This window comes from Quercus lobata, chromosome 11 (genome assembly GCF_001633185.2).
Source record: "Quercus lobata isolate SW786 chromosome 11, ValleyOak3.0 Primary Assembly, whole genome shotgun sequence".
NCBI lineage: Eukaryota > Viridiplantae > Streptophyta > Magnoliopsida > Fagales > Fagaceae > Quercus > Quercus lobata.
The window spans coordinates 53,440,146-53,467,020 of record NC_044914.1 but is presented as its reverse complement, the minus strand read 5'-3'; the positions used below and the strand labels follow the sequence as shown (position 1 = coordinate 53,467,020).

General features: G+C 34.2%; 4 protein-coding genes across 4 annotated transcripts; 2 read left to right on the top strand and 2 right to left on the bottom strand.

The window, feature by feature from the left end:
- Positions 1 to 61: 61 nt before the first annotated feature.
- Positions 62 to 6,019, top strand: LOC115967142 (lysine histidine transporter-like 7). The gene is made up of 5 exons (XM_031086218.1): positions 62 to 345; positions 2,823 to 2,956; positions 3,202 to 3,638; positions 4,471 to 4,602; positions 5,367 to 6,019. Exons 1-5 carry the CDS (start codon positions 62 to 64, stop codon positions 5,850 to 5,852), a joined length of 1,473 nt encoding a protein of 490 aa, XP_030942078.1. The 3' UTR covers positions 5,853 to 6,019.
- Positions 6,020 to 8,275: 2,256 nt separating this feature from the next.
- LOC115967141 (dehydrin ERD14-like) lies at positions 8,276 to 17,168 on the top strand. Its single transcript, XM_031086216.1, has 3 exons — positions 8,276 to 8,485; positions 8,972 to 9,329; positions 17,131 to 17,168. Exons 1-3 carry the CDS (start codon positions 8,276 to 8,278, stop codon positions 17,166 to 17,168), a joined length of 606 nt encoding a protein of 201 aa, XP_030942076.1.
- Positions 10,036 to 14,246, bottom strand: LOC115967479. Its single transcript, XM_031086577.1, has 3 exons — positions 13,491 to 14,246; positions 12,236 to 12,421; positions 10,036 to 10,718 (listed from the first exon to the last, which is right to left on the bottom strand). The coding sequence occupies exons 1-3, from the start codon at positions 13,950 to 13,952 to the stop codon at positions 10,431 to 10,433; spliced, it is 936 nt and encodes a 311-aa protein (XP_030942437.1). The 5' UTR covers positions 13,953 to 14,246; the 3' UTR covers positions 10,036 to 10,430.
- Positions 17,169 to 18,514: 1,346 nt separating the features above from the next.
- Positions 18,515 to 20,029, bottom strand: LOC115969481 (signal recognition particle 43 kDa protein, chloroplastic). The gene has a single exon (XM_031089142.1). The coding sequence runs from the start codon at positions 19,873 to 19,875 to the stop codon at positions 18,709 to 18,711; it is 1,167 nt and encodes a 388-aa protein (XP_030945002.1). The 5' UTR covers positions 19,876 to 20,029; the 3' UTR covers positions 18,515 to 18,708.
- Positions 20,030 to 26,875: the final 6,846 nt, after the last annotated feature.

Genomic DNA, 26,875 nt, shown 5'->3' with positions numbered 1-26,875 from the left:
TTGGATCAGAATCTCATATAGCTTTTAAGCTGGAGAGAAGAGGAGGGTATCCACGGGAGAAATGGTAGAACAAGATTATAGACAAGTCATGGCTCTTCCACCTTCATCCCCCAATGCAATATTCCCAGCAGAGCTATTGCAAACGATAACAATTATAGATAGCGATCCCTCAAAGAGTACTAAATCTACAAATTTCCAAGGTTGCCAGCCGAATCCACAGGAAGATTGGCTCCCCATCACTGAGTCCAGGAATGGCAGCACCTTTTCTGCAACGTTTCATTTACTCTGCTCAGGAATTGGATTGCAAGCTCTTTTGCTTCCTATTGCATTTGCCTCACTTGGATGGTAAGCTATCTTTTCAATGATTAAGTTGTCATGATTAAAGTCAATTTTGCTGAACCAAAGTCATTGTTCAAAATTGATCCAAGAGAAAAAAGTGGCAGTGTGAATTTGATGACTAAGTCAAGCTCTGACACACTGTAAACCTCGAATGGTTTGCTCAAGTGCTTAAAAAAGAATCGCTTCACTGATATATGATGTTTAATTGTATTTGCTTTTAGCTACTATACATAATATATTCAAGTTGTAAAGTAAAATTGTCATTTTTTATTTCTATCCAAGTGATTCCTTTAAATATAATTTATTGTCGAGTATAGGAAGAAATGGAATTTAGAGTACCCAAGGCTGAGAAAAAATTTAATTGATCATAAATATCTACATTGACATAACTTAGAGAAAAAAATTTGTTTATATTTATTTGTCTAGTATTCTATCAAACTCAACTTAGTCTTTTAGATTTGACGGATAAGCAATCCTAAGCTCAAAATATGATATTATGTTTGGGAGCAAGCTTATGAAAATTTAAGCTTCACTTATATATGTAATATGAATATAAAGTGAAGTTCATTAATCTTACTAGCCGGGGAAGAGGGGGGCCATGCCCCCCTGGGTTTTGGAAAAACCCCTCCTCCTCCTTGTATTTTTATGAAAAATAAAAAATTAATACTAAGAAAATAGTCTAGCATCAGTCATCACCATTGTTAATCTCAAATTTATTGAGAAGATGATAAGATAGATAAAGTTTCTGGTTGTTTAACGTATTGATTTGGTTATATAAATTATCTAGTTCATGATAAAAATTTATGCATATATGTTATAAAAATAAAGTTGATGGCTAAGAGTCTTGTAACTCAGCTGACATCTCTTATTGTTTCCAATTGAGACATTCAAAATTCAAATCTCCATGTTTATTTTTGCAAAATATTCATTTGGTCATATAAATTGTCTAAGGTTTAAATGAACTGATTGTTGCTGAATTCATTTTCAAAAATAAATGAACCAAGCTTAAAATTTGATCTAACTTGATAACAAACTCAAACTCAACTCATATGTAAAACACAATCAAACAAACCATTCTTTTTATATAGACAGATAAGATTTGATTTTGAATGTATGTCATCCACATTATAATAATTGCTCTTTATCATTCTTAAATTTTTGAATACTTGATTCAGCTAAAATGCAATCATATATTATTAATTCACCAACAATTTTATATTCAATTTGTCATAAAATATTGTATCGTAGAGCAAGATTTAATAGTTTTATTTTCATCTATGACAAAAATATATATACATTACGTTACTCATTTTTCTCAATATTTGAGGCAATTTGACCTGACACTTATATTTCTTCTTCTGTTCATGATACTTTTTAAAAAATCAAAAGGTCTTCAACTCTTAGGTGATGTTTCCTAGTTGATTCCACACACCGGCACTGTAAACCTAAACGTTGACGATATATGTTTTTTTTAGGATAAATTATATTCCATTAACATATATATCCTGGAGTTTGGGCCAATGTCATTCAAGTTCAAGACTTTTTAAAGCTAACCAATTAGTTTCTAAAGCCAACTTAGTCCCCAAACACTATTAGACAAATTAGTCATTTTTCTTAACTGTCTTAGGGACTAATTAAGTTGGCACACTCTTAGACCAATTAATCATTTTTTTCTCAACTGTTTTAGGGACTATGTTGGCTTTAGAGACCAAATTGGTCAATTTTTAAAAGTTCTGAACCTAATTGTCATTAGTCCAAACCTTAAGGTATGTTAATGGAATTTTCCCCCCTTTTTTTTTCATTTATAATATTAGGTCAAGAACATACATTTCTCACATTTAACAATGTCTTTGAGATTTTATATATGAGAACAGTCACACAAACTTATTCAATATAGTAATGATTTATTAATATATATTATATAGAAAAAAAAAATGGTCTTCAATATAGTGTAATGTCACTTCTTTTCAAACATGAATAATAAGCCAATTAGTGGGTTCCAGTTAGCCCAACTGATAAAGTTTCTGATGGTTGTATAAGAGATCTGAGGTTCAATCCCCACCTACACCAAAAACTGATTAGTGTTTTGGTCTGATGATAAAAAGATATCATCAGGAATGAATGTTATAGGTTGAAACTTTTTCAAAAAAATAAAAGAATAATAAGCCAATTCCACTGTGAATTTGAATTTACTATTATGGAAAGGTTAAAAGTTAGGTTTTTAATTAAATTCAATTATATGATTGTCTTATTTTGATAGATACAATAGAATTTAATCTATGATTTTTGTTGTAGACAAAGTTTGAACTCCAAATTTCTTATGTAACGTAAATAATATTATTATTTTAATAACAATCAAATTCAATTATGTGATAAAATGAAGGGTACAATGCAGTTAACGTCCTTGATATTTGGACCAATAATAGTTAGATTCAAGACTTTTTAAAACTTTTTCCAATAAACTTTTACTTCATTGGTTGCAGGGCATGGGCTATTATATGTTTGTCACTAGCATTTGTGTGGCAGCTCTATACCATAATTATTCTCGTTGGATTACATGAATCAGTTTCTGGAATTCGCTACAGCAGATATTTACAACTTGCAAAAGTTTCTTTTGGTTAGTGCAAGGAGACTTCTTAATTTTTTTTGGTTAAAAAGTGATTTAATAAAATATTTTATTAATAGAAGTAGTGTTAACGATAGACCTATATAAAAGTAATATTTTACCAATCACAACTTAACACCTTAACAAATATTAGAAATAATTGTATTTCAAAATTAAGATTTAATGGAATTTGTTCAAATAACATATTACAAAGGAATTAAATCAGTGTTTGGCTAACACTATGTTAATATATGCAGGTTCAAAACTAGGGAAGTTTCTTGCCAAATTCCCATTGATGTACACATCAGGAGGTACGTGTATCCTTCTGATTATCAATGGCGGTGGGATCTTGGACCTCTTATTTAAAACCATATGTGAAAATGAGGCCACATGTCATGTCAAGCCATTATCAAGTACAGAGCGGTTCTTGGTATTCACTTGCATGGCAATACTTATAGCCCAACTACCCAACCTAAACTCTATGGTTAAGGTGTCTCTAATTGGGGCCACTACAGCTGTTGGATATTGTACTTTGATTTTGGTTCTCTCAATCACTAAGGGTAGGCCTACAAGCATATCTTATGATCAATCTGATGCGGTGAAATCAAACATGAAAAAATTCAGTGATATGTTGAATGCACTTGCGATTATTGCCCTCGCATTCAGAGGACATAATGTTATCCTTGAGATACAGGTTAGTATCTCTAACATCCTTTTCCTTTTCAAAGTTTAGGGAGTGGTGAATTGTAATTAGTGTGTGAAAGTTTTGTGTTATGAGTTCTTCTATATGAAAACAACATTTGAACGATAAAAAATCTCATCTCCACTTTTAGTGTTCTATTTTATGTTCCACCAATTCTAATTTATTGTATCTAATTTTTTATTTGATTTATTTTAAACTTTGATTGTTTTATAAAGAAAAAAAAAATGAATATATGACAAGTTCTAACCAAAGGAATATAAAGTAGAACACTCGAAATAGAGCTAAAAACTTTTATTCATGTCAAATTAATCATTACTTACCACCTAATCAATTACAAAAGAAAGTAAATCTCTACATTTTTTTGGTGAGATAGGCTTCCACACTGAGTGGTCAGCCCATTGCCACTCGAACTAGCCTGCAATATTGCAGGCCAGGTCAAGGTTAACTAGTCCCTAGGCCCAACTTTACGGCATGGTTATTGTCGTACATGGTGCAAGGGCCTCTAAAGAAAAGGAGCCGACTATAAATCCAACTACTTAACAAAGCTCAGCCCAAAGTGGGAACTTATGTTCTACAGTAACTTATAAGTAAAGGCCCTTAACATGACCTTTTCTCCTTTCAACTCAAAAGATGACAAGGCCCTTAACATGTTTTTATTTTTTTTAAATGTAATTTGAAAAACTAACAAGTAATACTCCTTCTTTTTTTTCCTTTTTATTTTTATTTTTTTTATATATTTTTTTTAATATAGCAAAGCAAAACACACATTTGACATCTCGATTTCAATGTAATTTTTTGTTAAAATTTCTGTGTATTGTTGCAGGGAACATTGCCTTCAGATCAAAACCAAACATCCTATAAGCCAATGTGCAAAGCAGTGACAATATCATATATAGTGATCGCCATGAGCCAATTTCCCCTCGCAATAGTTGGATTTTGGGCCTACGGAAACAAGGCAAGCACATTTTCTTTTACTGAACTTGATGAGATTTGCAGCATATCATTAGTGATGTTTGCATCAAATTATTGTCCGTTTGAAATGACTGATGACTATTGCATGATTATAAAACGGTACATTTTTTCAAAATATTTTTTTTAGGCGCAATTTTTTCGAAGTAAATTGTACCAAGTGAACATGATTACAGCTTGTTGCTTCTGTTATTGGATATCTTATTTGTGAAATGGTCTTTATTACATATTACAGACAGGTTTGAAATATAAGAGTTTTGTATGCACTTGACGCATGAGATACCGTATCGTCTAAAATGAAAGGAAACATAAGGTCAATGGCCATAAACCATGGTATATGTCCAAAAAAAAAAAAAAAAAACTATATCACTATTATTCATATAAAAATAAATAAATAAATAAATGAGGAGATTGTCCGGTCTCTTCATGGTTCATAGGAAGAAGTTGGATTCGAATCTCCCTCCCTCACTTACATAAAGAGAGAAGAGCAACATTGAGTCTTCTAATTTCTAATCCCCATTTGATCTCATTCATGTGTCTTATAGATTGTGCTTGTTATTACTCTAGTATATTTGTGAAAAATGTTAAACCACCCAAAATTGAACGTGTTACAATAATCTGTACTCATCAAAGATTCAAAGTAGTGACTAGTGAACAAATTTCATCAAAAATATATATATATATATATATCAAAGTAGTTTACAATCTCCTTATCTAAGGACCTTTTTTTTTTTTTTTAATGAATGTCAGGTACCTTTTAATGGAGGATTGTTGAGTGCATATTCACAAATCCATGGAGCCAACACCTCAAAGTTAATGATGGGCTTAATTTATCTACTAGTATTGGTGAACCGTTTATGTACATTCCAAGTTTATGCCATGCCAGTTTTTGACAACATGGAAATGAGATACATAACCAAGAAGAAGAAGCCATGCTCAAAGTGGGTTCGTACTTGCCTTCGCATTTTATTTGGAGGGCTGACTTTCCTTGCTGCTGTGGCTTTGCCATTTTTTGGAAGCCTAACACTTCTATTGGGAGGTATAGCATTACCTTTGACTTTTGCTTATCCATGTTTCATGTGGATTACAATGAAGAAACCTCAACCAAATCGTGTGGTTTGGTCTATAAACTTGGTGCTTGGTTGCCTTGGCATTGTCTTCAGTGTTCTAATAGTTATTGCAGCGGCTTGGACTTTATCTGACAAAGGCTTAAAAGCCGACTTCTTCAAGCCTTAATGATAGATACATTTGTAAGAAATTAATTAAACCATTTAAACTTTTGAAAGTATATATATAGAGTATACATTAAGGATTAATTATCAGAATAGTCGCTTGCATTAACTCCAATAAAGGTTGAGGAGAAAATTTTGTATTTAGGAATTTCATAAATCAAGTGTCTTGTAACTGAGCTTGCTCTCTTATATTAGGAGAGTTAGGATTCAAATTTTCTCTCCATTTTTGTAAGTTATTTATCTATGAATGAAATATTTTAATTTTTTATAAGCATAGGAGTTAAAATTCACCTATTTTAACGTTTTTAAAATTCTTTTTCTTTTTATTTTGTACCGACCAATATGTCAATACTGGCAAGAAATACTTGAAAATCCTGTAGTACAACTTGATATTATTTGGTGTGTTACAAGGGGTATTTATATTGGTTTAGTGACCGATACAATATTAATAGCATTGGCCTCATTTTCTTAGAAAATGGAGATGTTTCCATAACTTTCTAAGTGATAGTGCTTGCTATCAAATCATTGATTGGGCTTGATAGTTTGAATTGGTATTGGAACCATATTGAAAATTTTTAAGGAAAATAAAGAACAACAAATATAACCACAAAATGATATTGGCTTGATTGACTGAACACAGTCTTCTTTGCCGATGAAAAGGAAATTTTAAAAAAATTCTAAATATTTGTATAGTAACACTATGGATTTCTATGGAGGGCATCGCATACCTTGACCAATGAGAGTAACATTCCGGTACACCTAAAGCCAGCTTACTCAGTCAAAATCCCTTTAATTACTAAAAATTTTCATGATTAATTGCATTTTACTAATTAGATTGAAAGAGAAAATTCTCATAAAGAGAAGACTAAACTTTAAGAATAAAATTAAAATAAATAAAGAAAAGACAAAAAACATTCGGAATAAATTAATATCAACTATTACCTATTCCTCTTCTTCTCCTTAATTGGTAAAAGAAAATGAAAATCCTTTAAAGAATTTGTTAACGTTACGACTTTATCCTATATTTTTAAGAAGGGAGTTGGATATTAGCTTTATAAGTTCCTAATTTATCTTGGAGGTTAAGATAATAGACTCTAAATACCAAGTGATAAATTTTTTTTTTTGAGAGAAAAACATTTATTCATTCAAATTAATAAAGTATCTTGATACAAGGCTTTCACTGCTGGTGGAGGAGAATCCTCTATCCAATACAAATCCTCATCTAATGTATTCCTAGCATATTGTGCTAATACATGTGCAACCTTATTTCCACTTCTCCTTATGCAGCAAATGCTAGCCCATTGTAAGCCATGAATCAAATGGCAAATATCATCAACCACATTACCTAACAGTGAATTGTTTGCCAATGGAGATGAAATGGCTTGGATTACATTGACATTATCACCCTCAATGATCAGCCTTGGTAAAACAAGCGTCCATAGCAAATTCAATAGCTCTTTTGCATGCAAGCACTTCAGCTTCAAGTGATAAAATATTTGATTTAGCTTTAAGTTGTGGCTATTTGGCTAGAGTAATCAAAAGTTCTAATCTAGCCAAGTTATGAGACTTATAAAAATAGTTTATGACACTGCTTGTTTTAAATTAAAAGCATTATCCCATTATGCAAAGGAAACATAACCTTGAAAGCAATAAAATTACATCTAAATCAATATAAGCATAAACAAATTTATGCGTAAATGAATTAACCAATACACTTGAAGGTACTCCTAGGCCCTAACAAGTTCCTGATTTCGAAGCCTCATACGCATTAGCAACATGGGGAACCTCTTGGTAAGTGTGGACCGGCCACACCGACCCTTGTTAGTTTGCTCCTCCCAATGACCAACATGAGAACCATGAAAGCCCTCTCCAATGCATACCGTACACATTTGCCCGCGATGCCTTTCTTTATTTCATTTACTAAAGAAAAATGTACAGTTATTTAAGTGTTATACATTTGGTTCTTCAATTAAATTATATCACGTAATTGCATTGATTAATAAGTTGCATAATTCAATTTAATTTTACTTAAAAGAAGATAACATATATACAATATATTACTGTATTGATCAATGCAATCACATGGTTGAATTCAATCAAGCAACTTAAAATATACCGGGTAACTATATCTAAATTTTGACATTACTTGATAACTATTTGATACGCATTATCCAACTCATGTCCAAACTCTCATGCAGAGCTGTAGACCAATTTTACAAAGTTAAAATCATTTCAAATTCTTCATACTTTTGTTATATTATGCATTGTAATAAAATATAGTGCCACATCAACCATGTTCCCTCAATCTTCTCCTATAAATACTAGCACTTTCAACTGCAAAAACCTAGTGTAGTATGTGTACAACCATAATCAACATCATATATTGCATCCAAAGCTTTGTTTCTATTGTTTGCTAACATTATAATCATGGCAGATCAGCAATATTCAACAGTCCAGGAAAGTGAGACTGCCCAAAAGGTTGCAGGAGAATCGTTGAATTGTGAGATGTTCTTGAATAAGGAACAAAACCAGAAACTCCAAGAGGATGCGGCCTTGACAGATGCCAAGACAATGAAAGAGGAAGCGAAGACCACTCTCATGGAGGAGCTCCACCGGTCCAAAAGCGACTCTAGCTCGGTAAGCTATTGCATAACTATGTAATTAAACAAGTGTTTGTCGTACCAGATAAAGACATTTTACATATGAACTACTCATGCAGCCAACTACTTGACACAGTGTGGAAGTCTGGTGCCTTCCAAACTGGGTGCAGTTTTCATTCAAACTACTCAGAATCCATTTACTAAGTTTTCCTAGATTCATTGTTGATTCTTTTTCTTATGTTTCATTGTATTTCTTAGCTTATCAACTGACAAGACAGGCATTAGATTGAGTTAGTGAAGTAGATAACTAATTTGCAAAAGTGGCAAGTTGTGGTTAGTGCAACATCACTTTCATATATGCCGATCACTAATGCCATTTTTATTATACACCAATCACAACTATTAGGAAAACTTATTTCCCAAGACTTATTTCCATACAAAAAGCATTTTTTATTATAAACAGAATTTGATTTGATGATCAATATTTTACTAACAAAATCCAAGTTGCTTTGAAAATGTGCAGTCTAGTGATGAAGAAGATGAAGGAAGAGAGAAGAAAAAGAAGAAGAAAGGCTTAAAGGAAAAATTATCAGGCGAAAAGGAAGAGGTAGACACTAAGTGCAAAGACACATTCACTCCAGTTGAGAAAGGCAATGAAGTAGTAAATGCAGAGGCAACACACACACAGGAGAAAAAGGGGTTTATTGAGAAAATCAAAGAAAAACTTCCGGGACACCACAAGAAGGCAGAAGATGGTTTTTCTGCTGAGTGTGCTACAAATGAGCATTCCCCTGAAGGTGAAGCAATGGAGAAGAAAGGAATCTTGGAGAAAATCAAGGAGAAGCTACCTGGGTGCCATAAGAATGAAGAGGAGAAAAAGGATAACTAGAATGCATGGAACCTGAAAAGAAAGTTTCTCAATCACTTTTTCTAAGAAGCCATTTGCTTATTGTGCATGCATTTTTGTTTTGTCCTAACTGAAGTGTTTCATGTCGCATGCATGAGTCTTGATTGGGTGATTCCCTGGTTTTCAGCTGTTGTTTTCTTTTCCTACCATCTGTAAGCTTAGTTTGCTTTGCTTAATGGCCCACAAAGGCTGAATTTTGAATCTCTGCTTCTTGGCTGCCTAATATATCACACTAGTACCATGTTACAAATATAAAATGTGAGGAATAGATAATGTACACACTTGAGATCAAAAACCGGAATTGATCATGTGCGCACTTGGATTCACACGCAAATATGCAAAAAGCTGCAAAACGTTACTAAACCATGTAGTACAGTAGCAGCACAAGAAAATCAATATACTGTCATAGGCTTCTGAGTCCCAGCATGGTATATTGGTCACATTAGCAGCAAATTTGGAGACCACACTTTTCACAATTTGCATAGAGCTAGCAATCTCACATCTAGAACTGGAGCCCAAAGGCCCTGCATCTGTCCATGTAAGTTGTCATAACAACCATAGGCTACAAAATGATTGTCAGTTTTGCAATTCCAACTATAACAGTTCGCTTCAAGAACTTGAGAGATCTACTTAGCAAGTCCAGCATCTACACATACTCTCAAAAAACGACTGGACAAAGATTTGATGCAATAGTTGCAGAACTGCAGATTTCTAGCTGTGATATGTATTTTAACGGACAATGCCACTATTGAATTCACACTATTGTCAACAATCAAAGATAATGCTTGAAGGAAGATTCCTCTATATAAATGCCTGAAAGGCAAGCAGAGGCTCATTTGTATTATATATACATAAAACTACCAAAATATACATCACAAAATGAGAAGTGAAAATCTACTGTCAAGTCCCACCATCCATTTGCAAGTCTTAAACACCCAAGGTTCTAAAGCCTTGACTGAAACATTTGAAGGTTAAACCTGTACAATTAAGAATGAAAAAAATTCTCTACCGATACTCAATTTGCTGACTTGAGACGTCCAATATACAAGGAAAATCCCAGTATGTCTAAGGCCATTCACTGGTGGACACATGAATTTGTCAAATTATGGGGTTTGCCAAGTCTATTGCCTCTAAGAGTTACAGAGCACCGGACTCTCGTATAAAACTTGGACTTCACCAGTCTTCCCAAAATGTAGGCCCTTGACCTCATCACAAATGTCAGGTTCATTGGAATTACTACTCTCTCATTGTGCTCTCTTGCATCTGCAATTGCCGAGATCCCACCATAGAGTGGCACTTGATGGCCTAGCACCACTGTCACAACCGTTCTCTGGCTCTTCCTTGACTGATAAAACTTTTTCATCTGTTTCATTAACCACCATCACCAAATATATATATAGGAGTACACGATAGTCTATTAAAGACTTCATTGAGAAAACATATATAGTTTACAATTTAATCAGATTACAACATATTTGTTGTAGCTCAACAATCCTAGAAGTTTAAGCCAAGTGATTGCATGTATGCTTAATATAAGCTCATAATAAAAATATTAAGTAGTTAGGGAGGTAAAATGGAAAAATGGTCCCAGATAGGACTGTATGATTAACATTACAGCTTCTCCAACAAAAGTACCCTCTTCAGGTTGAATCTTAAGCCTAACTAGAATGATTTGAAATTCTAACTTTCCCTCTCCAAAGGTTGCTCAACAAGTCCACCACTCTGCATCTAGTTAAGTGGTACAGTGAAGTTGGGTAACTTCAACAACTTAAAGAATACTGTGGTCATGTCATTTATCTGTTAAGATTTCTTAGTGATTGAAAGTATACTGTAGTCCTGTAATGATATTTTGTGGACCTTTTTTTTTTCATCATTATATAATTATATTCTATTCAATTTAAAGTAATATTCTGTGTTCCCTCTTTACATTACTTGAAAATCAATCATAAAATCTTAAGATTGACCATTAATTCAATTTGGCTTGCCATGTATATTCTTTAACTTTTCATTGTTCTGTTTGTCCGTAGTCATGCTCTATGTTTTCTCCTTAATTAACAGTCATCTTCTCAGTTTTGTTTTGCTATTGATAATAGGATCCAGTTAATTAGGGCATACACTAATCGTCTATTTTAGAAAAGAAATTGAAAAAATTCTCAAAAATGCTATTAAGTTTTTCCTTTTTTTCATAAATAATTTTCTAAAATGGTCAGTAAAAACCTTGATAATTTATTATGTTTATGTTGCTGCTAAAATTGGTTTATTTAACTTTAAATAAGTTGGTAAAAGAATAGTACTTTAAAAAGCTTAAACAAATGGACCCTTCAGTCTACATCATTTCACAAGCAGGCAGTACATCAATCAAAGTATTCCTTTGCATTAAAAGTCCATGATTCGTTTAATCAAATAAAATAAAATAAAAAGTCCATGACTTGTTTTTGGGGACAAGTAAAAATGGCCATGATTATACATTTTACAAAAGCAGACAAAATGCAGGAAATTTCCAACTCAGAAAATCAAGATCCTCTAGTCTAGAGGGAACCTTTTCACAAACTAAAAGACAAACCAAAGAGTAGTAAATACAACATAAATGGACCCTGATTTAGTTTTCAAACAAAAAGACTAGGCTTTTGGGTTGTACAGGCTTGTCACAGCCTTTGCAGGCCCTCCAATAAAGCAATGACCAATCAAATTCAAATTGCCTCTGCTATTCACAGTTCCCACCTCCCAAGATGACAAACCCCAAGGAGACCAAATTTATGACCCCACACATATATATGAATAATATAACGACTTCTAAATGACCATATTACCCATGAGTAAACATCCACTTATATTTTCAGCAAGGACAAAAATGACTGTTCAAGATTTATTATTACAGACCTGACCAGAGGCAAGCTGGAGCTGATAATATTGAAGTTGCAGAGGAGTAGCTGTGACATGGACACCGAAGAAGGTGGCAGGATTTCTGTACAAGATCTTCACCGTTGAATTCAATGACAGCATATCTGTTGGTACCCCTGAGTGATCGTTCCCTGCTTGTATATAAAAGTTCTCGAATACTATGTTCTGCTTATCAACAAAATATAAAAAAATATTATGTACCATCTTGATATTTCAAACTTAATACAGTACTATGCTTTAATTTAATATTCTCTCCAATAAAAAAAACTATAGTTTAGTAATAAATAAATGATAAACAAATATAATGCTAAATTTGCGGGATTTATTAATGATTTTATTTATACCAACAAAAACGGCAAATATTCCACATTTTCGGGGACTGATATTGACTCGGTAGTCGGAACATATATATACTGTTCTCGACGGCTTGTATAAGTTTTAATACAGTTGATTAAAGACTTTTTTTATTATTATTATATATATATACAAGATAGAAACTCATATTTTAAATACTATTACAGCTTTATTTTACCTTTACGTAAAATTCAAGGATATGCTAATAATTCCCTCAAGTGTGTTTGTTGTAGTTTAACAGTGTCAGTTAATTTTTCCTCAAATTATTTATAGTTTTTAGAGATGAAAAAAAGGGGAAAAAGAAATGAGGGTATTATTATGGTTAAAGAGACTTTAATCTATTGAAAATTCATGCATGCTTAAATTATAGACTGAAACTCTCTAAAAAAATTTAAAAATAATTAATAATAATTAATTTAAGATTATTTACTATATAAAGTAAGTTAATGTAAAAATCAAATCATATAGCATACATGTAATGATAATTTATTACAACACATATTATTGTAATAAAAATTTTAATATTATTGCAAATTCTAAAAAAATTCTTATAAATAGGATAAAATATAAAAAAAATTCAAAAAAAAAAAAAACCTAATAAGGTACAGTTTCACTTTTTTTAGCTTTCCATTTCCCAAAATAATCCTTAATTCTTTAATTTCTATCCTCCTCAGTCCTCCTATAGTATTCTCATTCTCTGCTTTTCCATATTCTCAACATTACTTTTCCATTTAAAAATGAAAAAACAAAAACAAACATTCATTGCTTTAATTTTGTTAATTACAGTATTTTTTTTAAATAAAATTTATCAAAATAATCTCATCCTGTCGTCCAAACAAACTATGTACACAAAGGAAAACAAAAGGAAAGCATAGTGTACCTTAACGAAGACTTTAGGCTTGTAACTCTTGCTAGCACCCCACAAGATCAAAGAGAACACAGTGAACAGCAAAACGAACAAGAAAACAAAGCAAAAGTACAACCTCACAGAGCGCCCAGACCCTCCAAAATAACCTCCATTTTCCTCATCATCTTCATCATCTCCATCTGTAGCCTCTTTCTGGAGCTTCTTCCAAGTGTATAGGCTTCTGGGGTTCTTGAGAGAAGCAGAGAATCGCGAAGTGGATGACTCGCGCGAGTGATGAATCGGTGAGCAGTGATAGTAGTGGTGTTGGGGTGAGCCCATAGGGCTTGACCCATATGACATTTTCTCCACGTCGTGGTTTGATGGGCTTTGCACGTAGTATAACACTGGCCTGCGTGGTGAACGTGGTGGTGAGAAGCCTTGGTCCATGCTCATCGTCACCTCTGAGTCCGACTTTGTGTGCATTGTCCCTGCCATTACACACACAGACACAAAGAGAGAGAGAGAGAGAGAGAGTGAGAAAAGTCTCACAGAAACAGAAGCATACAGAGGGGTTAAGGGGCTTGGTTTATTTTTATTTGTTTTTGTGTTAAAGTATATTGGGTTTTGATTCTTTTCAAGGAGTGGATGAGAATGGAGGAGTATAATAGTAGTAGTAATTATTTATAGCAGTTATGGAACCGAGAAAGGAAGTGACAGGCAATTCTGATAGCTGAGGACAAGTGTGAAAGAGAGAGTTCTATCTATCTGTGGGAAGTTTTTCAATTGCGAGGCTGTATTTTTGCTTGTTTGTATTTATGACTATTGTGACTTTTTGTGTTTTTCTTTTCCTTTTCCTTTTGCATGGAATATGGACCAGGGTCGAGATTGAAATGTATCAAATATATGCATTAGTTTTCTCGGGAATCAAGCATAGTATATATTATGGTTGCTTGTGATACATTTTCCATTTATAATGTATAGGGTCATTTTCCATTTACAAGGTATTTGTTTATTTACAAAAGTTTTGTAATTGAATTGATACCTCTCTATATACAAAGTACTTGAAGGTCTAAGGGAAAAAGATTCAAACTATAAAGTTAATAGCATATTGTAATTATTTTTAAAAAAAAGAAAAAATGATATTTGTTTAGTAATTTTGATTACTTCCTAATAAAAGTGAAACTGGTTTAAAACCTCCCTACACCGGTTAATAAAAACCTTTTTAATATATCTAACTAAAGAGTTTTTTTTAGATATAATTTAATTATTACAATAAGTGAGACGGTGGGAGAATGAAGATTCAATTTTTTACTCTTTTTGTAAAGAATACTAAACTATAAGACTCTGGAAACCAAAGAAATTTTTATACATTTTAATGATGAAGTCTTTTGTCATTTGAATTTAATAACAATGTCTTATTTTTTAAGTATGATTTTATTTTTATGTATACTAGAAAATGATTTTATGATTATTAGAGGATTCTAAACGTTAATCCTTAGACATTAACATATATGATAAGTACGCTATAAATTTTTTTAATTCAGATAACTATGGAAATTAAATTTATTGTGTACCACAATGTTGAAGATGCAATACATGCTCTTATTTATTGGAAACATGTTTTTTATTCAACGTATTAATGAAAAGTTGTGACTAAAGTAAAAAATTTGGACTTAATGGTGATGCTCATATGGACAATTTGGTTTCACCGAAACCAGATTAGGATAAATAACAGAGACTACCCTATCATGCAGGTTGCTCAAAACGCATAGGAAGCTCTCCAAGTTTTTTGCCAAGTAAATCTCACTTACCCATCTCAACTTTCAGCCCCTGCCCCTCCACGGATCAAGTGGTCTCCTCCACCAGTTAACTCTCTCAAGGTGAATTTTGATGGTGCTACTTTCAAGGTATTGGGAAGGCAGGTCTGGGAGTGGTGATTTGCAATGACCAAGGACAAGTTCTGGCCTCACTTTCTCAACAGATTTCTCTACCTCATTCCTCGGATGTAGTAGAAGCTTTGGCAACAGCATGAGCTATCTCTTTTGACCTTGAAATTGGTTGTTCCTCATTTATTCTTGAAGGGGACTCTAAAACTGTGATCAAAACTCTCAATTGTGAAGAGGATTCTTTATCCCCATTCGGCCATATCCTTGCATTAGCCAAGGTCACCACAAAAGCCAATTGTTGTATTTCTTTCTCACATATCCATAGACTTAGTAATTCTGTTACTCACAACCTAACTACACACACTAGACATGTTAGAGGTTTCTCGATGTGGATGAAGGATATTTCGCCACATCTCTATTCTGTATTGTTCACTGATAATGATTGAGTTTTTCTTCAATGAGAGTTTCTAGTATTCATTCCCAAAAAAAAAAAAAAAAAAGGTTAACATCATCTTCACATTAATTTACCATCAAACCCATTTCTACTATACATTAATCACAACATGTCATATGTACGATTTTGAAAAAAGTTGTAAATAATCGTGATCAATTATGTTCCTATGCTTAAGGGTGTAATTACACTTGTTGATTGCACAATTATGTGGTTTAATTGTGAGTTTAATGGAATGTTAAAATGTCTACCCTAACCCTAGTTAACATGAATTAGAGTGTTTTCCAGTGAGGGCATTGTAAGTATTTTCACAAATTTGGTTTTTTGACCCTTGGAATTGGAACGTGGAATAAAGAAGTTATAACTACTTAGGAAGATGACCTAGTGATGAAAAGTGTTAGTAACTCGTTATATCTATAAGTTCAAGAATTGTGAGTTAAAATCATATTAGTGTCCAAATAGTCCAATATATACCATAAATAATCCAATGAAATTGGCTTTAAGTAGGATAAGGACCGCACTTATAAATTTCTTTTTCTTCAATCAAAAAGAAAAAGAAAAAGCGAGAAATCAGGCGCCACAAAGGGCCATCATGCACGACCTGAGTTATAGGTAAATATATAGTTTAGTTTAACCTGTGTCTATTTGTCTATATTATCACTTTCAAAACATGTGATGTTTTTGAGTTTGACGGTTTTGTTGGGTTGGATACTTGGGGAGTCTTTGGATTTGGACCCATTGGCATCAAATGGAACTTTTTCGAACTTTTTCTTTGTTTTTCAGTTTTACTTTTGAGGTTGCCAGACCGAGATTGTAATCCACAAGGTCCTTAATTTATAATTGAGTACCCTTTCCAAATTCCAAGTCATGTGTTTTGAAAAGGTCCTTAATTGAGTAACCTTTCCAAATTCCAAGTCATTTGTTTTGAAAATAGCAAGCAGAATTCCAAATCCATGGTACTTGACAATCAAAGTGCAAGCTGTCTTTCTGAATTTCTGATCACTGCATTTATTTATATTTTTTGGTAAACATCACTGCATTTATTGATTGCTATATTCTTTCGATTTTTATAGTTGCCCAAGATTTAAAACCAAATCCATGAGCTATTGAATTTTTGCACATAGGGATTTCCTTCCTATTGGATATAGCTGGTAGTTTCACAAACACGCATAAAAGATTTAGCCTAAAGGCATTATGGAATTAGTATAGTAAAAAGTAAATGAACAATTTGTTCTCCCGTGACCTTGATCTTCTTGTTCATTCTAGGAACACAGCTACCCCACATGCATCACTTTTAAGCATGAATTGAAGACCCATTTGGTTTTTTGAACAATTTACAAAAAGTTCGAAAAAAAATCCCAATCACATTATTAAACCATTCAAAATCAAATATCCTCAAAAAGAAAATCTAAGATTTTCCTACAACTTTTCCGTTACTGCGATGTGACATACTATGAGAGTTGTGGAGAAAAAATATTAAATCTTTGTAAAAGTGATAAAGAGCGACTAACAATTTGTCATGCTAAAATTAGGTTCTATAACCACTCAATATCAAACCTCGTCTTAATTTACAACAAAAAAAATCCCTCAAAAAAAAAAAAAAATTTACAACAAAATGAACATGAAACCCAACTCATTTCATGGCCCATCCATACTTTGATTGGGCTACAACCATTCCAATCCGTTTCCTTAAAGTCTTTGTTTTTACTTTTTAGTAGTTAGAATTAGATTTCCTTGTTAGTTTTGGGGTAACAGGACATTTGCCCATAATTTATAAATTATGCAACAAAATGCCATTATTTTGAAACAATTTAGTAAAATGTTCCTGTTTTTTAAACTCGATTTTAATAAAATCAAGTTATGTGTAAAACTCAATATCTTCAAAATCGAGTTCTATGTATTAGCAATATTGAGTTCCACTTAAATTAAAAATTAAAAAATAAAATAAAATAAGTAGCAAAATATGCATAGAACTTGACATTATTAATGTAATGTCGAGTTTTACCTATAACTCGATTTTGTTAAAATCAAGTTTCAAAAATAGGTGCATTTTACTAAATAATTTCAAAATAGAAACATTTTGCTGCATAGTTGGTAAATTAGTAACAAATGCCCACTTCTACCATTAGTTTTACCGCTAGAAATAAGAATAAGAATCGTGTGGGTTTTGGTTTTGGGTTATGTCTGTCTGGGCCGGGCTATGTGCTTTACACTAAAAACTAATGGTCTACTGCACTGGACTCTTTCTAATTTCTATGTTTGAAAGTTTTGGATCCACTCTACACAATATGCTAGGCTTTGATGGACCTTTCTTTCTTTATTTTTTTCTTTTTTTCAGTTTGACCCCACAAGTTCCATATTGAGTTGTCTTTCCAAGCCCTTATGATTAGCAAAGAAGAATTTCCAATCGAGTGCAAGCTGTCATTAATTCCAACACTGTATTTAGGAGTGTTATTAATTTCTTTCTACTTATGATAATGTCAAGTTAAACCATTTTTTTATACCATGGTCCATTTCCCGTTGCAGCTGCATATAGTTTCTCAATATTTAAAACCAAATCCATGAGCTAAAGAGAATCTTTGCACACTTGAGATTTCCTTCCTATTGGATATAATGGTAGTTTGACAGACAAGAAAGCTTAAAAGGTAAAGAACAATTTGCCATCCCGTGATCCTATCTTGTTGTTCATTCTAAAAACACAAGTACCCCACATGCATCACTTAACCATGAAGACCCATTTGGTTTTCTTAATAATTTACAATATTTTATAAGAAGGAAAAGAAAGGAAAAAAAAAAATTTGTTTCCCAATTACATTAATCAAATAACCCCAAATCAAGTATCCTCAATCCTCATCTAAAATTATAACAACAAAAAATGAACATGAAAGCCCAACCCCAAAAAGCCCAACTCATTTCAAGACCCATCCAAGCTCAATTGGGCCTCAACATTTCCAACCATACCCAATTGACTCTCCTCAAACTCCTTGATCAAATCAGGATCAACATTCTCCTCAGGCTCCCACGTGTCCTCATCCAAATCCGTCCATTTCACCAAGTACTCAATCTTACCACCATCATCACCAACTCTCTTCCCCACAACCCCTTCAGCCACACCATATTCAAGCCCAGCCTCATAGTCTCTCACCAAATCCTCTCCAATCAAACCAGCTTTGACCCACTCATTATCACAGCCGTCCTTCCATTTGACCAAATACTCAACATGATCATCACCTTTCCCTCTCCTCTCCAATATCTCCTGCACCTCTGCGTACTCGAATATTGCCTCCTCCAAAACCTTAATCACATTCTCAAGCCCCAATCTCCTAGCGAATTGCATTGGATTCCCTCTCGGTGTCACTCTCAATATCTCTCTCGCCAAATCCGACGGCGTACGATTCTTCTCATCAACGGTCTCAGGATCAGCGCCGAGCTCCAACAACAGCTTAACCACGCTCGGCTTAACATAGCCAGCCGCTAAGTGAAGAGCCGTCAAGCCACCGCTGCTGTCTTTGTGGTCGAGGTTCGAGCCGGCTTCGGCTAAGAGCTTCACACACGGCTCGGAGCCGAGCCCAGACACGAAGAGAAGAGCCGTGCGTCCCTCCGAGTCCACAGCGTCCACGTCGCGAAAGTCTTCTTCGGCGGCTAAGAGCCGAGCCAGTGCCGAGTCGTCGGCTTTCTTGGCTGCGTTCCACCATGGTGTTTCGTACTCGGCTATAACATCTTTTGCCACGTAATCAGATGGGACCCACGAAGGGGCATGACCGTCTTTCCACTCTATCAAGTACTCCATCCCGTAGGACCCACCTTGTGAAACTGCTCTGCTTCCTATGATTTTGCTCACTTCGCCATAGGACTCATCTTCATTAAAATTTTCGAAGTTGTTGTTTTTGGGAAGTGTTTTTTGTGTTTCTTGGAATTGTTTTTCTTGGTTTTGGGTAGCAAAGAGAGTGAAACTAGTGGGGTTAGTGTGGTTTGGTTTGAGGGTGAGAGATTGTTGGGAAGGAAAAGAAGAAGGGAAAGTAAAGAGTTTGGGAGAGAGTTTGAGGTGAGAGAGAGATTGGTTCAATGGTAGAGAATCCATAGTTTGTGAGCTTCTTGGTTACGGGGTTTTGGTGGGTGGAGATGGAAGAGTTTAGAGAAGGGGACTGAGTTGTCAATAGTGGGTGCAGTGTAAATGTAATCTATGGGGATAAGGAACCACATCCAATCTCATGGCTTGTATTTTATGTAGGACAATTTTGCCATGTTGGTATATTTTGTGTGATTATGTTTTTATATTTTTTTGCCTTGTCCACGTAATTTTGTGGGAGTGATTTGTGGCCACACGTGGTAATGAACTTTGGGGTCAGCTGCGATTGTGACTTTGGTGAGTAAAATGTTGCTCCAGGAGCCTCTAGAGAGGGAATGCCATGACTTGCTGTGTATGATTTGTGTGATACTCACTGTAGGCTATGGCTCATATGTGAAATGTAGAAGATGATTATTGTAAAAAGAGAATTGTGGGATTAATGTTTTCAAAAAAAAAAAAAAAAAAAAAAAGAATTGTGGGATTAATTAATTTTCAAGTCATATAAGCATTTTGACGACGAAGAATAAATACCATGGGTAGATGCAAATTTAAATTGTCTTATTTAAACAAGAGGAAGATAAATTGGAAAAAGTTTGACATTCATTCTTTTTTTTTTATAATTGATCTATGAGATTTATCAGGTCAATATTCCAAAATAATGTTTTTATTTTTTTTTATAATATAATTCAATAGTTGGTGAAGGGAAATTTAAATTCTAAATATATCTGTTATAAAAACTGTTGAGTCAAATAATTAATTTATAAGTTTAAAATATAACAAGACAGTCAACGGGGGCTTGGCACAACTGGTAAAGCTGGGATACTTCGTTCAACCCACCTAGGTTCAAGTCTTGCTGCTAGCCCATAGGCTTTAACTGCTAGCGCCATGCCCGGGGCTAGCGTAACCTAGCCCAAAAGAAAGACAAATGACATTAACCTATTGGAGACCAAAGATAAGTTGTTACTTCGATAAGTTTTTCTTAAGTGGGAACACGTTAGAAGCTTGGGAAAGGCAACGATTACCACGAGGAAATTACAAGAGGATTCTCAACCAAAGTTTATGGAAACAAATGCAATTAAAACATGATGCGTGATAGAAGGGACAAGATTAATTGTCAAAATCCTCAAGTGTAAATAGAAAAATCCTCAAGTGTAAATAGAAATGATCATTCAACAGGAAGGGTACACAATCAAACACAAAAATCCAAAATATCATTTCTCTTTGTATCAAATAGCCTGTAGTTAATCTGTTGGTAGTTAATCTGTTGGCTTCAAATAGGCTTTATACTTTAAGTTTGTACTTTAGTTCTTAATTGTAGGATGTTTACTGTTCTTTTCATTTTCAATTTGAGATGGGCATGTTAATTTAGGTTTCATAATTTAGGTTGTTTCCTTGTTCACACTGTTAATTTATGCATTTCTCAAAACGTCCTATTAAGTTAGGTGTTACAGAACCTTGAACCTTATCCTTTAGGTCAAATAATGGCATTTGAGAATTTCATATCATTTCAAATAATATAAAAACTAGTTTCTGCTCAAACTAACACCAAAAGGTGCCCAGTGAATTCAAGGCTCTTGGCCTAAAATTATTTCTAAAGAAGGGTAACAAGATTAAATAACATATATATATTGATAAATCCTATAACTCATTTGCTTAGAGGATATTTTTGTTGTTGATAATTTGATAGGATATTTGAACTGAATGTCTTTTTTAAAAATATCAAGAGATGTCAATCAATTGAGATATAAGGTTCTTACTTTGCTTTAAAAATTATTTAAATTTATTAGTTTTATCTAGTTGGAAAAATAAGTTGGGTGTATTTAAAAATAAATAAAATTAAGCTTTAAAATATTGTATATAAAGTGACTTTAAAAATACGTCGACTAATAAACTTAAATTTTCAAGCCTTCATTATAGATATCAAGTTTTCCAACTAAAAAGAAAGTGAATAAATAAAACTTTTCACGACTTTTCTTATTTACTTAAACCCACACCACACACACACACCCCTTTGAGCATGTGCTTATGCGCGTGCTTAGACACTTTTATTATTATTTTTTTTAAAGATTAATAATTTACATCTATTATAATTTAGAATTTTTTTTTATTTGTCAAAAAAAATGATAAGCTTTAGAGATAAGCAATAACTGTAATTTTTTTTTTTTTGAACATGAGGGGAAAAAAAATTCTAAATTTTAGTATGACCCTATTTCTAAGTAAAGTACCCTTGTTTTAGGATTGGCCTTAAGTGTTGTGTTAGAAATGATTGCCACTTGCCATGTTAGTATTTCTGTAATTGCGTTTTTTTTTTTTTTTTTGTGTGGGGGAGAGGGTTGGGGGGGGGGGGGGGGGTGGGCTTCTGAAGGTAAAGGTAAAACAATGTAGACAAATTTGCATCCTAATTATAATTGGAGGCTCATCTCTTTTTCGTTATAGGGGCTTTAATCCAAAGTACCCAACTAGAGGTGGCAATTAGGTGAGTTGGATCCTAAATGAGTCGGATATATAAATTACCTATTAACCATTTATTACCCATTTAAATTTATATTATTTACCCATTATATATATATATTGAAAGTTCAAATATGTGTATAAACACCCTTGAACGTTTAGACCCTCAATTTACAAATTAACCAATTCAAGTTTTATGTCAAACAACTAGTGTGCGGAAAATGAACATAAGCAATAATATAGAATTGGATAAACTATCTAAGCCAAATTAAAATCACAACCCACAGCAGATAATAAAAGGCAAAAATAAAAGGGAAGGAAGATGCAAACACAAAGACAACACGCGATGTGTTATCGAAGAGGAAACCGAAGCTCTCAGCGTAAAACCTCTCCGCCGCCCTCCAAGCGGTAAACAATCCACTAGAAAATGTAGTTGGGATACATAGACAGCAATAAACCCTCCAAACCTAATCTACCCAGTGCACCTAAGCCCTCCAAGCTTCTTGCTCCAACGAGGTTACGCCGAACCTTTTTCTTTTCTAGCTTCCCGGATTCCGCTACTAGACCGTAGCATCAACCAATGTAGATTGGTTCCTTCCTAACTGCTTCCTAGCAAACCAAACAGCCCTCTCACAGTGATGAATATGGTGAGAATAAGGTTTTAGTAAAATGCCTCTCAAGGATTTGACAATAGAGAGGAAGAGAGTTGAGGAATTTGAAGAGACTCTAATGTATAGATAGTTGGTGAATCAATCTTGTTTTTCTTTAGGGTTTCTCTCTCAAAATTCTCTCTAGAAGCTCTCTTACATTTGTGGGTATAAGGGGTATTTATACTAGAATGAGAGAGGATTGTGAAACGTCAGGTTTTACAAAACAGGGGTGGCTCGCGGCTTGGCCTCGCGACTTGACTAAGTCGCGAGACCCAGTCGCGAGATAACCGTATGCCCAGTTGTCCTGTTTTGTCCTGTAGTGCTCCAGCTAGCATGATTGTTCACCTTCTGGCACGCTTGGCACGTGTGTTGCGTCTGGCAGCTTGAAACCGCGAGCTACCCGCGAGAGTAAGCCGCGAGTCTCTGTTTTCTTGCACACTCTTGAGCAATCAACACTCTATCTTACTCACTACCCTTACAACCAGCCCACCTAAATACAAGGTTACTAAATGCTGAAATACAAGCAAATTTGGCACGGAATAAAGCCAATAAAATGGTTGATTAAATTCAACCTTACAATTTCCCCCTTTGGCTATTCCGTGAAAAAACCCTAAAACAGACTCTAGACTTAACATGTGAGTTGAGAACAGTTAAACAAAACTCACTCACACCTAACTCTAGAAGCTATGAAGCACTTGAATCATAAGATCATGAAAAACCCTAAAACACAACAATACACCATGATCATTGTATGCAGAAAAGCATGAAATGCATATGAAACCAGCTAAAGGTGATCAAGCAAAGATGAAGTGAAGATTCAAATCATGGCTTGATCAACTAAGTAATCACCACAAGGTAATGATCACAGTGCTCATTCACACTTGGAATGAACACTTGAATATACAAGTTAACAAGAACAAAGCAAGATACTTGTATGCTCAACACTCAACCAATGCATAATACACTAAGTATATGCATCTAGGAACAATCCTATAAGGGCACAAGAGTGACAGTACTTAAAACAAAATGCAAGACATTTAGATTAAAGTACTGATTTCAACATAGCATAAAAGGCTGCAATAAGTAAGGTACAAATCATAAAGCCTACAAAATATGCATAAAAACATAAACCCTAAAAGTTTACATAAGCACATGGGTACAAACCAAGTACAAAACACAATATAACAACTTAAACTAAAGCAAATATAACAACTTGAACTGAAGAAGAATGCAGAAACACTCCCCCTTAAGTAATATCCTCCCCCTCTGATCAGGCCTATCACTCCCCCTTTTTGTCATGGAATAGGCTATATATTCTCTTCTAGCCTTCTCTGAATTTGATCCAATTGAGTTTGAAGTGAGTTAAACTTCATATCCCATCGAGTGCTGTGATGGTGTAGAGTAGATGTGAGTCCAGACATCTTTGTATTCAACTCGTGTACAGAGGATACAATGTGATCAAGTTTTTCATCAAGGGAGAGAGTGCTGAAATGAGAGCCACTGTGAGATGTGGAAGGTTCCGGTTTGGCTCTCTTCCGACTGTGTCCAATGCTTGCGTTGAATGTACGCATGTTGATTGGACTCGGTTTTGAGAGTGGAGATTCATCTGTCGTTGGATAAATACCCTTGAGCTTCAAGATCCTGGAAATGAGACAGCATAAAGGAATGCACGTTCTAGAATCAGTTCATAGAACCATTTTGCGCAGAACATGAAAGATATGAGCACAGATGTCAATTTCTACATTAGAGATTAGATCATGAAGAAACAAAGCACGTCTGAGGTTCATATACCTAGTGCTTGATAAAGGGTACAAATTGTGAAACATCACAATTGTAAGCACTCTCAGTTTTGGAGGAAGAGAGGAAACACTGATGGATTTTCCGTTGAGTGAGAACTCCAAGTCTTGTCCAAGACTTTCCTTGAGAAGCTCCTCATCAGGACAAAGATCATCATAAACCAGTGAGTGTCGAAATATTGGTCTGTTGATGTGAAGGATCTCTGCCAAATATGCAGGAGAGACTGAAAAGCTCTTTTTCCTAACCCAGCACTTAAGTTCATCTTCTTCCACAATCGCGTTGGCATAAAATTCCTTTACCAAATCTTCTTACGCGTCATCCAGACCAGAAAGAAGGTAATTCCAATCATTGTGAGCAAACCATTTCGGAATGTCAGTGTCATGAAGTGATGATTGATCCACAGTTCTTTCTAGTATTGGTATAGCATTTTGGAAATAATTCTCATAAGACTGATAGGCTACATAGGATCTGAACTTGTTGGGATCGAATCTCTTTGATGATGAACGAGTCTCTTTTGTTTGAGGTGAGTAATCATCAACATCAATGACATGTTCCTTCCCTTTGGAATCGCCTCCTTTCACAGCTGCTTTCTTGAATGGTGACATGTCTAGTCTAAATCATGAATAGAGGAAATGACAGAACACAATCCAACAGACATTATTAGCAGTGGGTTAGTGGCAATTTAGGTATAATGAAGAAACCCTAATAGCTAGATGAAAATGACCAGAGAATAGCAATGAAGGACAAAAATGGCCCAAATGTAGCTACATAGTAGAGTGGGTCAGATTTAAACCACACAATCAACATAGTAAAACACACAGCCAACACAGGAACATAAACAAATGCGAAAAATCCAGAGGGAAAACCACAAAATCAAGTAAAATAGAGTTCAAGAAAGAAAACCCATACTTGTTACTTGAAAATTTTGAGTTGAAATGAAGCAACAATGGAGTTTGAAAGTGGGTGCACGGAGTGTTTGAAAAGGAGACAATTGAGGAAGAAGATGAATAGTCACAAAAGTTCGAGGGAAAACTGAAAAAGATTTAAAAACTGCCCCTATTTTTGCCAAACACGCATTTTTCACGACTTAAGTGAGTCGCCACAAAGTCGCCAGTTCAAGTCGCCAAAACACTCAAAGACAAAAATTTGAAAAAAAATTTTCTAAGTGTTTTTCACGACTGGAAGGTCTACCCGCAAGAGAGTTGTGAGTTGAGCCGCGAAAATCTCTGAGTAACCCTCACGACTGGACCTTCCATTCGCGAGCAAGTTGCCAAAAATGACCCGCGAGAACGCGACTGAGGCTCGCGACTTGACTAACCCGTGATTGAGTCGCCAAAACAGGGCAAAACTGAATATTTGAAATTTTCAAATTTTGAGACAAAATACTTTCCAAAAACACCTAAAACACTCAAAAATCTTTTTGTGCTTGAAATAACAAAGATTGAGCATGTGAAAACACATTTCATCAAGTACAATCACACAAATGATTATAGAATTTATCAAACATAAACTTATGTGTTGAGTGTGGATATCAACAATGAGATAGTCCTTAGTCTAATGTAAAGTTTCAATGATCAATTCAACCAAGGCATATACAATTAGCACTAGATCATGTGATCTATCTCAATTATAGAAGTATGTATATATGACCTCCTACAAAACTTGATAACATATTTTGGAGCTTTACATTTGACTCCACTTTCAATCATAACATTTGATCTTTTAGATCCTTTTTGATACAATCACCTCTCATTGTGAGAGTGATATTAGATATTTCACCTTGATGAGATAGCCTTTGGCCTTTTGAATAAACATTCACTTGAATTTTAGGTCGCTTACCCATTTTTCTAATCAAATACTTGAATGTGCGATAGGCTTTTGCAGCTCAATATCTTTTTTCATTTGGAGATTTACATTTGGTGAGCTCTTTTTAGCAAAAAATAAAGAGTGGGAAGATATATAGACACAAGTCTATGCATGTCTCGAGATCATCATAACCAATCACTAATCATTCATGACAAGTTTGAAGATCTATTTACAACAATCACATAGATTTCAAGATTTCTCCCACAGTGATATGAGTGCAGTGAACCATGCTATGCTTGAAAATGCAC